This window comes from Agelaius phoeniceus, chromosome 5 (assembly GCF_051311805.1).
Source record: "Agelaius phoeniceus isolate bAgePho1 chromosome 5, bAgePho1.hap1, whole genome shotgun sequence".
Taxonomy (NCBI): Eukaryota; Metazoa; Chordata; class Aves; order Passeriformes; family Icteridae; genus Agelaius; species Agelaius phoeniceus.
This window is the reverse complement of record NC_135269.1, coordinates 11,425,464-11,440,617: the sequence shown is the minus strand read 5'-3', so window position 1 is coordinate 11,440,617 and position 15,154 is coordinate 11,425,464. Positions and strand designations below refer to the sequence as shown.

Sequence of the window (15,154 nt, the reverse complement as noted above, 5' to 3'; positions counted from 1 at the left end):
TGCTGGCACATGTTATCAAGGTGGCACAGTCCCAAGCACAGGCTGTACTCTCTCTCTCCTGGGGGGGCTGCCCAGTGCCTCCTGGTGCTTCTCCCACCCTTCCATCCTCGGGGGCCTCTTCACCTCCCCTCTCTGTCCAAGCCCTGGCCTACCTCACCCGGCCGCATGGCTGCCCTACCCTGCCCAGCAGCAGCAGCTGGACAGGGGAGGGATCCGAACTCTTTCCCCACTGGAACCTGAGAGCTTCCCCCCGGGAGTGCTCTGCTTTTAACCCCTGTGTTCTCAGAGGCGTATCCATGCCCCAGTGGCCACACCAGGTGCCAATATTCAAATCTGAACACCTATTGGTGAGCACAGCATATCCCAGAAAACTTACTTCCTCTCAAACCATGACAGTACCACACACTACTGCACATTTGTAAGCTTTCACTACAGCACCTGGCACCACTGCACGGTGGGCTATGATGCAGTTATTAGCTCCCCATCACTACTTGTTCAATAATTGACTGCTCAAGTTGACACTTCCTGTAAGACTGCTCTGAAAAGATGGGTTTCTTTTTCAAATGGCCACCGTTACAGCATCTTACCCGAGGCTCAGATTTTTTTTTTTTGGTACCATGTTTGGCAGATGAAACTGGTTCTTAGTTGGCAGATAAAACTGAGAATGATTCTGGAGTTTGTCCAGCATCTACTCAGGAGAAGAGCAAAATAATTATATCAGACTTGCATTCCCTGTTTTTATTTCGTTACTCTCTGTTTGTCACAGAAGTAAAGACCTCTTCATCCCTCAGCAGCTTCCCAAGGTGACACATTACCTGGTTTACTCTTGCAAAGGGTAATGTAGGGAAAGTAGATCATTTGACCCTACTCTCAAGGGAATGAAGGTACCCCGTAGTTGGTACTATTTATTCACTTTCCATTTATTACAGCTTTTACACTGGCTGGCAGTCAACAAGCAGAGTTTAAATTTGGGTGCAACTCCTACATAATCACTCTGTCAGTTTCAAGGAAGAGGAAATTTTTATTACAGAGGGGAAGGGGGAGATTTAAATTAGTTACTTTGACATTCAGAAGAGACACCCAGAAAAAGAGCAAGGCACTTCAAGTTGAGCATATTATGAGCTAAAAATCTCATGGAGAATTTTATGGAGGACAGCAATAATTTTCATATTCAGAAATTTTCTATAAATAAGCTGCAGAAGCCTGGAGAAGCAATGCAGTAGTCCTTCAGCCACAGCCCTCTCCCCACAGCAGTATGCTGGACATCCAAAACATTTCACAGTAATGTCAGCAGGACACAAATACACATGGGAAACATCAAGCATGCAAACTCCTACATGTAAGTTGTCTGTAGATCTGCACTTCAGTGCAGGATCCTTTGAATACAGTTTGCATGTAGCTTTTACATCACATTGAGCAAAAGCCTCAGTGAGTATGATTGAAATCAGTCCAGTGAAGGTACAGTAAGCTGCTTTTCTTTAACAGATAATGTTCCCTGCTTAATTCCCATTTTCATGTTATATACCTGCAAAAAGCCAATCAAGTGAGACAAAATCCCATAGAAAGGCAGCTTCAAGAATCATCTAAGCTGTCTGAGGGCTGATAACTCCAGACAATACTTGATGTTAGCCCATAGTTTTCTTGTCTCGTAGACTCAGGCAGTGAATATTCTATAACTTTGTGCAGCTGACTGTGAATGCTGTGGCTTAAAAACTGATGCCTGCCAGGGTCACCAATCAGCACTTCAGTCTGGTGAATCCTGATGCACTTCTGCAGCCAGTGATGCAGACCATCAGCAAGTTGTTCATCATAAAACATATCTCCTAGAACTATGAGGTCCCAGTTGCCAGCCTCTGAATTAATGATGTTCTTAATGGTGATGGGGAAGGGATTCAGGTGGTTCAGTTCACAGTTCAAGATCATTGCCATTCCTGCAACTGAAGAAAAGTCAAAGGAAAATTAAAGTTATATTCTAGGATTCTGCCATTCAACCCTCTTACATATTTCTGTGATGAGATCTTTCAATTTCATCTCTTAAATATTGTTGTTCATCCTATCTAGGGCGCTTCCACAGTTTTTTAGTCAAAATCTAGCATGAAGTGATGAAATTTTATCCTCATTGCACCGTGACACTGGGAAGAAGTTTTCCTAGGATGGATAGCAGTGGAAACCAATCATGGAATTGAAGTAGAATATAATAACTGCCTTAACCTATGGATATACTTCCTTCCTAACTAATGAGTAATTAAATTATGAATAAACTGTATTCATAAGTCAATTATGGAAAGACAAAGCCTAGAGGAAAAAGGCAAAATCTAGGCCCTGATGTACATGAAAGTACAGGAAAATGATGGGGTCCTACAGAGAAGCCAACTTGCTGCTTGTGCTTGGAGTTCTCATCCAAACCAGCTGTGATGGTGAGACAGCATCACAAACTTGACAGAAAGTTTGCTGTTTGTTCTAAGGAGCTATGGAGATATACCTGGGCCAAGAGAGGCTGGTACAACCCAGCTTCCAGTACTGAAAAAACCCATTTCTCTTTTTAGCATTCTTAGGATTCTGTTTGGAATTTGAATTTCTCCCAGATGGAGCAAAGAAAAGTCTGTGTTAAAGGTGCTTTAAAAATTAGGAAGTATCTTTACACAGAGATGGAAAAAAGCCTTACTCGGGTCAATGTCATTGGCAAGGACTTGGGATGCCCCACTCATCACAGCAGCTATTGCTGTTGCTCCACATCCACTTCCAAGATCCAGAACCGATCGCCCTTTAACCACGCGTGGATTATCTAAAATATACCTGAAAAAGAAAAGCTGTTAAAGCAGTGAACAAGATCATGCAAATTTCTCAGGTTTACAGTACACTGGATAAGAATTTCTTGCCAAATATGTAATGAAATGTGGTACCTTAACACTATTCCACATGTGCAGCTGCCACAAAACTCCTTATTTGTCTCAGATGATATAAAAATCAAGAACCATAATTTCTCTCCCTTAGTGTCCTCCACCCCCACAAACAAAAAGAAATTCAGACAAGTAAGCAACATTTTATGTCAATCATTTTATGTCTCCTTCTCTGACAGGTGTGCTTATCTGGTAAGTAGACACAAACTGGTAAGTAGACACTTCTAGGTAACTAGAATTCATCAGAATCCACAAGAAAGAGTGAAGTAAGGATTTGTAGAAATTAAAAGCAATCTGACTTAAAAAACATTATGTGTTCACAGTGAATATGTTGCCCACCCACCAGTCTGCTGAAACACTGCTTGGAAGAAGAGGAATTTCTCCTCTTTCTTTTCCTGAGCCATGCAGATAGAGATGCAAGTACTTTGAGACTGCTTAGTGTTGTTCCTGAGTAGCAATGAGAAGAATAGAGCTGTGGTGAGCAGAGAGGCTATCTTCATCTAATTGCTGACACCTGCCAAGAGAAATCCTGAAAAATCTTTAGGCTGGAAGTAGAGAACTGACAGAAGGCAAGTAGCAGTTATTGTTAAATACTATGAATCATATTGTAGCTATTGCAGAGGATTCAAACTTTAACAACTGCCATGAAATTCAATTTGCTGCCAAGGGGAAAGCCCCAGGTGTCAGGGAGAAGAGCCCTGGGTGAAATGAATTAGTGCAAACTGCCATAATTTTACTACCAATTTCCATAACTACTTTTGAAGTAGAAATAAGAAAGGATTCTACATTTGTGTTATCTTCTGACAGGGAGAGTGATGGCTGACTCTTCACAGGGGTCAGAGGTAAGCACAGGTTTTGCAGGGGGACTCCAGTGCAGGTGACTGTCACAGAAATGTTAAGATGGGTGTACTTTGGGAATGGATGGATGGAAATGTCTGGGCCTGGAAGCACCAGCAGCAATGGCACCAAGAGGCCCAGTAAGTTTGTCAAGTGCAGGATGTTTGTGTCCAGGCTCAGCAGCTCAGATGTTTAACAGCATTCCCTCAAGGCCATCACTCCCCTAAGTATAGCCCTCAGTTTACCACCAGGACCAAGGACAGGCATGGGATCTCCACAGAAGTGCTGTGTTTCTCCTTTCTAGGAGCACCTCTGGGATTTGCCATGACTTTCCATTAGTAATTTGTGTAGGGTGTGATGTGGCCCTAATGCTGCAAATGCCTTGTTTCCAGCTGAGTGGTTCCTGAGTTGCTGTTGCTGGTTTTGGTGACTCAGGAGAGCTGGATGCTGCTGTGTCCCCTGGCACAGTACACACAGTGTTCTCTGCCCTCCTGGGTTAACGAGGAATCTTGGATTACACCAAGAGTAGCTTGAAATAGGAGACTTCTGATGCTGTGGAAATGCCAGCTCTGATAGGAGGACAGTTATGGAGGTAACCATATGTTTTTGTGCTCCCTTTTTACTCTTCCAAATTATGCAACTGATTTCTGACATTTCTTAATACATCAAACCTGTGCATAAACAGTAAGACAATAAAGTAGTGAAATGCTAGATTATTATTGCTACCCAAATATCTGAGCATATAAAACATATGATAGGAAAATTAAGAGATTAACTAATCTATTTTATATACCCCATGTTTAGGAGCACTCTAGTTCATCTACATGGCATAATCAACTCATAATTTAACAGTAAGACTCATCTTTTACCTGGTCAAAACTGCCTTCTTATTTATGCTTTCTTGCAGAAAAACAGTAACGCCCCAATTCAGATTCTTCCCTTTCATCTATGTGGGGACTCTCTGACAGCTTGCTCTCTGCTGTAAAAATTAAGATTTTTTTTTTCTGCTGTTTAAATGAGAGATATGATTTCACAAAATAAAAGAACTCTAGTTCTTCTGAATCAGGAACATTTAAAGACATTTTGAGAGTCAGCAGCCAAAATCAAAATGTGCCTTCTGATCTGACTAAAAGCCATAAAAAGTCACGACAATAAGGCTGCTGAATCCTAGATGAGGAGAGTTTTTATTCAGGCTAACCAACACTCCAAGTGCATCAGCATTAAACTACTTTTCTCAACAGACCAGAGGCACATCCACACTCCAACAAAAAACCCATACACGTTATGACAAAATAGAAATCCTCTTGTTTGGAGTGATAGAATTAAACACCTCACTAGGTTTTGATGGCATCTGCACAGCCCTTCCATGGATCCAAATTCAGCCCTGTTGTCAGCACATGCATAGCCACTGATTGTAACAAATTTCTATTTAAAAGGCACAAGTTATTTTACACAACAGGTGCTGAACTCACTACCAGCCAGCAGAGACTGGGACACTCCAGTATAAGCAGAGAGGAGGATGGATAATGCACCCATAATAGGCAAACACACATCACTAGGAATTACTACAAACAGAGCAAGGACTGACATCCTGGCACACTGGACTCATCAGCTGTGGTGAATTTGGTTGCATACCTGGAGAGGGCTTGGCCTCCTGGCCAGTAAATTGCCCAGAATGGGTCCCCATAAGGCCACAGGTCAGGCTTTTCCCTCCAGAACCTGCAGCGGGGGGTGAGCAGGCGCAGCCGGATCTCTGGGGTGAGGTGCCCGCTGTTGGTGACCTCAGTGTTCTCCTCCAAAAACGCTCTCACCTCGGGGGCCAGAGGCTTGCCTGAGCTCCAGTGGCAGCAGCGCTGCCAGCACAGAGAGGGGCCTCCCCTCCTGCTTCTCCACACCTTGGCAAGGGTGTTCTGCCTGCCCAGGAGGAGGAGCCACTTCCAGCCACGGAAGGCCATGCTTCCCCAAGGACACCAGCTTTCCTCAGCAGAGCTTATCTGAAGAAAGTTTGAAACTAACTCACAGGGTGTTGTTTTTCATAGTGATGGATGACAATTCCTGAAAGGAGAAAAATGCTATGTCAGTGATGTTTCTTCAGTGACTTCAAGTCTTTAAGAAGAGGAGATCCCTGTGCTCTTGTGCCTTGCCCCTGCCCAGTCTTAAGTCTAAAAGAAGTGGTATTCAAGGAAGAAACTATCAAGAGACCCATTCAGAAGAGTACTCTGAACTTATCCAGTGAGAAACAACCAGTTAGTGGGACAGCCAGAGCTAAAAATTGAATGTGCAACCTTTTAACATCTCTCTCCCTCTGCCCTCAAGATATACACACAGCAATCTACTCCCATTTTGGGTTCTTCCACTGAATCTTCAGATTTTGCAGGAAGACTCTGGCATTGCAGGGCCTGTGGACATAGCAGTGGTTATCAGTAGGTTGTTTGAAGAGACACCATTAATTACCATTTTTATAATGGCGATGAATCTTTATACAAAAGCATTTTTTTAAAGGCAAGTAATTAAAGGAATTCCTCTTTCTCCCTAAGATTTATCAATCTGCCAGCTCCAAAATTGACAAAAATAGAAAAAAAACCCCAAAACTGATCTTAACCAGAGTGGTCCTAATTCATTGCATTTCAGCCTGTATTTTAAAGGTTTGGTTAGTCTTATGGTGCAGTAGTCTCACGTGGATGCTGTCAGTTGTAGAAGAAAGCAGACCTCCATCCCTGTAGCCCACTGAGGCACTATATAAACATGCTCCAGGCTGTCTGAAGAGAGAAACTGAATCCAACAAATTTAGATTTCTTTTTAAAAGGTGATACATTCAGATTGGACAGCCTTGTCACACCACTCTAGGTGTGTAGAACACTTCACACAGGTAATGAATAAGGAATGAAAGATTGGTGTGTCAGAGTTTAGATTCATTTAAGAATCAAGAGCATGGAGAGTGGAGAGCCACAGTACTGCACTGAGATGCAAAGGAAGAGCCTCTCAGCACTTTATCACCAAACTTTCCTCACCCACCTTCTCTTGCAGACCCTGAGCCTTTCCTGTGCTGATCCTGAGAGTCCACTCAGCAAGAAGGGGCCTGAAGGGAGAGGAAATGTTTTCCAGCCTTCCTGCTTAGATCTCCTTCACCCATCCATTAGTATTTCCATATCCTTTTTCCTTCCTCACCTGCTCTCTAATTTCTTTTCAATAACTCAGACTTCCTTGCTTCAGGGCACAGCTTTTGAACCTCCCCTGAAACTGACGACCAGAGAAGCATTTCAGGCCTGTGCTTCCACAACAGCAAGACTGCAAGTACAAACAAACAAGAAACTGAACTCGTTGTTTTTAATGGTTTTCTCTCTTCTGCACTGGTTTTCACAAACCAGCAGAATAATGCATGAAGAAAAACAACTTTCATCCCAGCCCCAATGGTTTTTCACAACAAAAGAATCATGGACAACTTCAAGCTGTGCACGTTGTCCTTAAAACTGGACAAAGACACAACAGGAAGAATATGTCAGTGAAACAGTCTTAACACTTTGTAATGAATTAGATCAGTTTATTTGTCTGTATCTTTAGAATAAAATTCATAGGTGTTTAACTGTATTTTTGTTGTGTGCTGGCCTCTGCTTTAAGTACTGGCTTTAGTTTAATCACTTACTCAAACGTTAAGCTGTGAACTTCACACTTTGCTTTTTAGGCTGATATTCCTACTAAATCTTTGTTTAAATCATTGGCTAAAGGCTTTATGTTTCTATTACAAATAAATACACATGATCAAACATTTTGCATTTTTCCACACAGGAGAATGCCATTCAGCAGAGTCCATGTAATTAATGAATGCAATTAGCAAATGCCTTCTTTCTTGAAGGCAGATCTCTATAATCCTCATCTGCCTAAGGGAAGCATGATGTTAACTGCAATCAATTGGAGAGATAAATCTTGTCAGCAAATGCTGTATGTTGGCTTTTCTCCACGAATTGCTGCAAATTAGCAGGGCTGAGATCCTGTAGTGTTTATTTTGCATGGCCTGTCACGAAGGTTACTCTCCTGAAATTAATGTTGGTACAGAAACACCTGTCAAGAGCTCAAGATGCCAAACTGAGCTTAAATGCTTAGTGAGGGAAGGCATCAGAATGGACATCCCTATGTTTGACACTGCTGGCCCATCCATCTTACAGGGAATAAAACCAGGATGGATAACACGATGGACATCACTGTGCTGGACCCTCCTGACCTGTCCATCTTACAGGGAATAAAACCAGGATGGATAACAGGATGGATATCCCTGTGTTTGACACTCCTGGCCCGTCCATCTTACAGGGAATAAAATGATAATGGATAACATGATGGACATCCCTGTGTTTGACACTGCTGGCCCATCCATCTTACAGGGAATAAAACCAGGATGGATAACAGGATGGATATCCCTGTGTTGGACACTCCTGACCTGTCCATCTTACAGGGAATAAAACCAGGATGAATATCCCTGTGTATAGCACTCCTAGCCCGTCCATTTTACATGAAATAAAATCAGGGTGGATATCCTTGCATTTGACACTACTGCCTGTCTTACTATAAATCAGTGGGTGAGTAGATTTTGGACCAGAAGGCAAAACCAAGCAAAACATGTAAGAAAAACCTCACCCTCCCCCACACCCCCGCCAAAAAACCTCCAAAATCCTAAACCAAACCCCAATTTCTATGGAATTTAAGCTTTTTTTTTTTTCTTCTTTTTTTCTTTTTTTTTTTTTTTGGCAGAAAGAGCCGTCCAAAGCCCAACCACCCCGCTCCTTCCCCTCGGGGGATGCCGGCCCGCCCCACACGCCGCCCGCGCCGCGGGCCGAGCGGAGCTGCCGGGGCCGCCGCGCCGCCCTCACCGCTCTCCCGGCAAAGCGGCCGCAGGCCTCGGCAGCACGGGCAGCTCCCGGTGGAGACAAGGGGACAACCGGGCCCGCTGCCCGGCCCGATCGGAGCTCCCAGCCCGCACATACCTGCTGCTGCCGCCGCCGCTGTGCCGGGGCCGGGGCCGGGCCGCGCTCCCGCCCGCCCGCCCGCCCTTAAAGCGGCAGCGCCGGAGCGCCCGGCCCCGCGGCCTCCGCTGCAGCTCGGGCCGCTGCTGTTTGCCGTCCTGCAGCGCCTGCCCCGCTCCGAGTCCGCGGCCCTGCTCGGTGCCGTGGGCTCGCTCCGCTGCCGATGCGTTCGAAAGGCTTTTCGGAAAGACGTGCGTCAGTGCGAGCTAGCCCTGTGTTTAAAAACGCTGATAAAAATCCGCGCGGGAAAAGGAGCAATAACACACGGCCCAGCTGAGCGGCAGGGAAAATGAGGGGGTTTTTGCCCTTCGCACATCAGATCAAGGGCGCTGTCAATGCGGTGGGGCCCAGGGAAAGCTCTCCAGCCTCTCGGAGACAGCGGCAGCTCCCGCAGGCAGCGCCCAGGGCCGGCTCTGCCTCTCGGCGAGCGGGACCTCTGCCCGTTCCTCTGCTGTGCCCATCCCGCTCCTCCGCTGCTCCCGTCCCGCCTGCTCCATGTCCCCTTCGTACTCCTGCTGCTCCAAAGCTTCGCTTCTCTCCCCAGAGCCTCTCTGGTGTGCGCAGGAGAGAGGGGGCTTCCCACCCTGTGCTGCTGCTGTCCCTCAGGAGGGCACAGCTCGGTAGGGCAGGTAAGGCACACCTACACCTACAAACGCTGGTGTTTCCTCCGAGGCCTCGAAGTGGCCACATTTTCACGTGGCAGTGACTGGGACTCATTGGTGTGGGACGAGGAGCCAAAGCCACCTGCATCCCCTCCAATTCCCCAGGTTCTGAGGTTCAGAGAGATCTCCCCAAACGGGCTCACCTCCCTCTGAGACCCCTGTGACTCTCCAACAGCTCCCACCTTGTCTCTGCTCTATCTCCAGTCCCATCTGCTGCGATTTAGGGAATACAAGCCGCTTCTAAAGGTTCTCTACCTCTCCGGTGGGACAAAGTGTACCAAATTTCTCGCTCTGCGTTTTTGAAAGGCGCTTATGCATTGCCCGAAGTGATGATTCTGCAGCACTTAGGGTACCAGGGGTTTAAACCGAGCGATTCCAGAGCCCAAGCCAGGGTCTGCCCAAATCTCTGGGGTTACGAGGCCATCTAGTGATCTGCGAGCTTGTTACAATTAAAATGTACTCTCCGGGGTCGGAAAGCTCCTTGTAAAACCAGGATCTCCCCTTTAAATGCGGGCGATCCGCAGCCTCCCGAGAGAAGGTGACCCCTGCATGCTGCGCTGTGGAGTGACCAGGACAGAAGCTGGTGTCCTCCTGCCACACGAAGGAGCCTGGAATCCACAGACATGTTAAACTGCAGGGATACTTGCATGCCTTTTGCTCTTCTGAAGCAGGGCCCACACTCAGTCTTTTTAGAAAATGTATAAACGTGGACCTTTGTGGTTTATTTGGTGTGGACCAAAGAAATTATTTATTTCATGTGGACATTATTTCTTGGGGCCCCCAGGGGAACTGTGATGTTTCAAAGGTCTTTTGGCAGCACTTGCTGGTCCTCTCCAAGAATGTAGATATTGAAAACACTCATAACACCCAAAATTGTGAATAAAACATGCAATATTTTGTGAAATAAAAATTGTTAATAAAAAATTGTGCCCTCTAGATACTCACCACCATGCTAGGAATGAAGAACTCTAATGTTATCAACATCAGCTCAGGATGCCATAGAAGATATGGGGCCAAGATGTTGACAGGTGATGATACAGATCCACCTTGCACATTTTATTTTATGCCTGACATGGTTCTCAGGGAAGCTTTTACACTTAGATCACCAGCCTCTTTAACATTTTAACAAGGGTCTTCTCAGATCTGGTTTTTCTGAACTTCTGGTACATGATTTTACTTAGTAGATATGTGAACCTCAGTGAAGTCACTGCTGTCTAATACAGACCAACATCACACTTGAAAAGGCAGTTAAAAAGGATAGAATCATAAAACCACAGAGTGGCTTGTGTTGGAAGGGACCTTAAAGATCATCTAGTTCCAGCCTCTCAAAGAAGTTGTCTGGCAACTCCCAGCTGAGAGATTTCTTAGGTGAAAAAGGAGGGGTAAAGTCTTTGCCTCCCTGGCAGGGATGTTAGAACCAGAATTTTTTTCTCATTTAACTACAAGTAATTAGTTGTGATTGTACAGATTCCTAGCATGACACAAGAAAGCCCCGATACCAGTGATAGCTGCTGTGCCTCTTGTGAGAGTCTAGGTGAACCCCTTAACCTTTCAGGACAAGCTTTGTGCTGATAATTTCAGCAAAGTATCAAAGCCTGTCATCCATGAGAAAGCAAGTTTAATTTCCAAAGGCTTTTTGCTTTAGATGGTGACATCTTAAGAATTGCAGCTACAATTTCTGGAATCCTGTGCAAAGTACCAGAAGTGTGCTGGAATTTGCTCTGAGGACAAGGACGTCTTTGATCACCGCCTAACATCGATTTGGTGTATCATGGAGGAGTGCAACACTTGCAAAATGCAGTTGTAGAGTAGCACACAGGGGACTCCTGGGTGTCCAAGGGAATTAGGGGATTACTGGCTGATGCTACAACTGCCCAAGTGTCTGGGGAAATCTTGTTTGAGCCAACTAATGACAAAGAAATGGAGCTGCCCAAGGACAGAGAGGAAGTCAAGGCAAAGAGGAGCTACCTTCACATTAGCAAGCCCACAACTCATGAGTTTTCACAGATACAAAGGTTAAACTCAAAGGAAGGCAGGCCAGTGGTTCAGCAGCTGGGTAACCTCCCCAGGTCACTCTTCCAGCTGGTACAGGTGACAAGGCCAGCTGCTCCAGTTTGCTGTGGTGAAAAGACCTCAGTGGAAATTCACCAGGGGGAAAATGGATGGATTCAGGACGCTGTTGATTTGTAAAAAGCATTCCAGCAACTCAATATGAACAGTCAGGATGTGCACATCAGGCTCAATTTGTGGTTGCCCAGAGGCTGTGGAAGCAAGTCATTATCACAATGTAGCTGGTGCAAGTAGCTAAGGTGAAATTGAAGCTGAGAGCTCTAGCTAGGTAAGGGAGAGGCAATTCAGTTATTCTGTCATGCCTTCAGCTACGATCCAATTTTAGAATAGCAGTACATCTTTTGCAGTTGAAGAATGGGCATCTTAACATAACAACAATCACAAATTACCTGTGATGTGTCTTGAAAGCATAGGATTACCTTTCCCCACTGCCTTGCCAGCTGCATTAGGTTAGAAGCAGGAAGGAGCAGCAGCTAGCAGAGACGAAGGCATCAAGTGCCTTCTAGCAGTGGAGGCAAGAAGGGGAATTTGTAAGGTGCGGCTATTTTTCAGAGTGGAGGTGGCATGAAGTGAGGAGAAACTGTATTAATCTGACCCTTGTGCTGCTGTTTTTCTGGCACAGAAAATCTCTCCTCTGTGAGAGCCTTGTTGCTAAGAGTGAGAAGTTGAAAACTATTATCTCTGAGCTCATTCTTGATTTTGTCTTTTGTTCATGTCTGTGGTTGAAGTATTCTTGGCCTTTGTTGGCTGGATTTATTCGTGTGCAGTCAGACACGAGAGTACGTTTTTAGCGTGAAGGAAGATCAGACAGATGCACAGAGTCTGGTGTCTTGTGCTTCTCTTTGGTCCATTTTTGGATACTTGTTTTTCTCTTCAAACTAGAGGGTTCATACTTTCAAGGCCTGTTTTTTGAAGTCTCCTTGAGCTAGTGGGACTTTTGTTCTCATATATATCAAGCAGTAATGACCCTTGGGCTCCTGCATTTCAGGTTGCAGCAATATTTTGTGATAATCAGTTGAGTAATCATTGTGCCTGGCATCAGAGCCTTTGTTTGGGGGTTATGTAATTGTTTTAGGCATTTTTTTGTATCTGTGGCTCCTGCAAAGCCCTGAAAGATGATGGAAGCTGAGTGAATATGGGCAGCCAGGGAAAAAGGCTGCTTAAGCACCTTGGAGTGTCTCTGTCTGGTCTCCAGACAACAAGTAGCTAAATTTTCCTGAATGATACAAAATCATTCTTCATGACCTCATCCCCCCTGACTTCCTGGGACAGTAAAACCTATCCCATCTGTCTTCCCTGTGGCTTTGTCCCACATTCTCTCTATGTGTGATATATCAAGGGTGATATGCAAATTTCGTTATTTCAGTGTATATATTAGTCCTTAGCTTTTCCCAGACAGGCAAAAATAGTGTCAAAGACCAGAGCTGAGCCAACACTTAGTCTGGAGCATGAGATCATGACCACCAGCTGGGGCCCTAATGCAAGTGATGCTTCCCAATGTTGGCTCTCTGTGTTGCCAGGCAGGCTGGCTTCATTACTGTGTTTAAACCTCTAATTGGTCTTTGACAAATTCTTCTTATGACTAATTTCTTCTCTTTTCTCCAGGTAGAGTAATTACTCCAGAACAAATCCTGAAACCATAGTACCTTTGGTCATCAGATTTTAAGGATCAAGCAGTTGGTGCCCGGGGGCAAGGTAAGCAAATCAAATTTTCAAGGAGCTGCATCAGTTCACAGCAGCTGGTTTGCTTTCACAATTCAACTTTTCTAGTTTTCCACTGGTGTTAAGATCCTAGCACCAGCAGAACTTTTCCTTTCACCTTCCACATGTTAGTCTGCCAGAAATTTGGACCCAGGGACAGAGGAAACAACAGAGGTCTGAGATAGACAAGACAGACAGGTGGTGCTTACTCTCTAGAGCATCAAGAGGAAGCTCTTTGCCAAGGACCTGACACAATATGTTCCTCTTTTGGCTGATGTTTGCTATGCCTTGGGAGGGTGTCAGGGTCCTCAAGCAACATAGTTTTGAGTCAGGGTCATGCTATGTCAGGACCTGTGCTATTCATTATTTTGCATTAATATCCAGGGGACATGGAAATCAAGTGATACCACTGCAAGGAAAGGAATGGACACAAAACTCCCCCACAACACCAGCCAGCTCCCTCACATGATGAACAGGGTGAAACTGAAGTTGTATGTGACCAAGAACAGAATAGCTGCTGTTTATCCACATGGAGGCATGGAAAGGTCATAAAGAGCTGAAAAAACTTAATCTTTGAAACTCCTCTCAATTTTCATTGATATCCTACAAAGAGTTAGCTCCACTGGCTTTCTCACCCATACTTATGCAGCATATCCTCTAAAATGGGGTGTTTGGCACTCCTCTGCTGTAGGATGCAGGCAACTCTGTCACTTTTGTATCAATAGATTTCAAACACACTTGTCAATAGACAAGTAGTTGGGCTCAAGGACTTTAAAGGTCTTTTCCCACCTAAACTATTCCATGGGCTGGGTTTGCAAAACGAATCAAGCTGACATTAGCCCATATATAATGTCTTTGTCTAACTCAAGCTTCTGCAAGTTCAGTGTGTTGGCAGTTCACTGCAATTTCTTACCCTGCAGCAGAGGACATGGTGCAGTGACACCCAAATGGCTTGTTGGGAGCAGCTTGCTTCCAGCTGGAGCTGTTACCTGCAAGGCTGGGCAGGTTGCAGGGGAGCTGCTTGGACACCTCCTTGTCACAGCTCCCAGGGCTCTGAAGAGCAAGGGAGCCTGAGAACCCCCAACCTGGTGCTGTGCAATCTCACGTCTTGGGTTTTATCAGCTGAGGTGTCAATCTCCAATGCAAGCAGCTGCAACGAGTGGAAGCAGCAGTGTCACCATGACCACAAAGCTCTGTCACTGTGACAGCAGTGTCACTGTGACCCTCTTCAGCTGTGGCACCATGAACTGGTGCTGGGGGAGCCAGGACAGGAGCACCTGCAGGTGAACTAATCCTCAATATGAATAAATGGCCCAGGAATAATGAAGCATACAGGCTCTGTTATCTTCCAGACAAGAAGGTAAGCACTTCCACCACTGAAATCAGCACATCTCAGCTGTGTGTGCTGAGTGTCAGGGCCTTGAAGGCACTAATGGGTCTTACTGGCCCTGGCTCTCCCTACCCCCTACCCACAGCCCAGGACCCTATTTCAGCACCTCTGGGGATGTCAGTCCTTGCCCAATAAATGTCACTGCAGGGCTGGTCTGTAGCTCTCCACAGTCCTGCCCAGTCCATTCATGGACCCCCAGCAGGCCATTCCAAGGTTGTGTTTCCAGTCTGGGTCCCTTCAATGTCACCCATGGGCTGACATCAGAGTTGGAGCTGCCAGACACTCTGACAGTGCCTGGCACCAAAGGTCATCTCTTGCCTTCATCCCTGCTGGATAGTGTCAAGCACCAGGAAGCCAATGGCTCTGATTTAGCTGGGAAAATACTTTTTTAGTGGGTTTTCCCAGCAACAGCTGAATTTTAGCCTGGAGGGAGGTACTGAGCTAGCTCATTGCCACATTAGGCAGTGTCAAATGCTCCCACCCGCAAAGGGTGTGCTTGATGGGAACTGCTGGAATTGCTCAGCATGGATCTGGGCTTAAAGAAGTTGTGACTATTGCTTTGCAAGGAAGTCACTAAGA

The 15,154-nt window shown here is 45.5% G+C and overlaps 1 protein-coding gene across 5 annotated transcripts; it reads right to left on the bottom strand.

Annotated features, from left to right (window-relative positions):
* Window positions 1-901: 901 nt before the first annotated feature.
* ETFBKMT (electron transfer flavoprotein subunit beta lysine methyltransferase) lies at window positions 902-9,184 on the bottom strand. 5 transcript variants are annotated; one of them, XM_054631681.2, is made up of 6 exons: window positions 8,714-9,183; window positions 6,906-7,025; window positions 6,753-6,816; window positions 5,373-5,792; window positions 2,666-2,796; window positions 902-1,937 (listed from the first exon to the last, which is right to left on the bottom strand). In XM_054631681.2, the coding sequence occupies exons 4-6, from the start codon at window positions 5,690-5,692 to the stop codon at window positions 1,573-1,575; spliced, it is 816 nt and encodes a 271-aa protein (XP_054487656.2). In that variant the 5' UTR covers window positions 5,693-5,792; window positions 6,753-6,816; window positions 6,906-7,025; window positions 8,714-9,183; the 3' UTR covers window positions 902-1,572. The 5 variants fall into 5 exon arrangements, with proteins under 5 accessions (XP_054487656.2, XP_054487654.2, XP_054487651.2 ...); XM_054631679.2 differs by having other exon boundaries at window positions 6,023-7,025; window positions 8,714-9,184; XM_054631676.2 differs by having other exon boundaries at window positions 5,373-6,816.
* Between the last annotated feature and the right edge of the window lie 5,970 nt (window positions 9,185-15,154).

What these genes read in the sequence shown, in the direction of transcription:
- ETFBKMT (XM_054631679.2), bottom strand. Translation starts at nt 5,692, where the DNA reads ATGGCCTTCCGTGGCTGGAAGTGGCTCCTCCTCCTGGGCAGGCAGAAC. An exon ending in GGAGGCCAAGCCCTCTCCAG is followed by an intron (nt 2,797 to 5,372) that starts GTATGCAACCAA and finishes TTTCTTTTTCAG; the next exon opens with GTATATTTTAGATAATCCAC. An exon ending in TGCCAATGACATTGACCCGA is followed by an intron (nt 1,938 to 2,665) that starts GTAAGGCTTTTT and finishes ACTTTTCTTCAG; the next exon opens with TTGCAGGAATGGCAATGATC.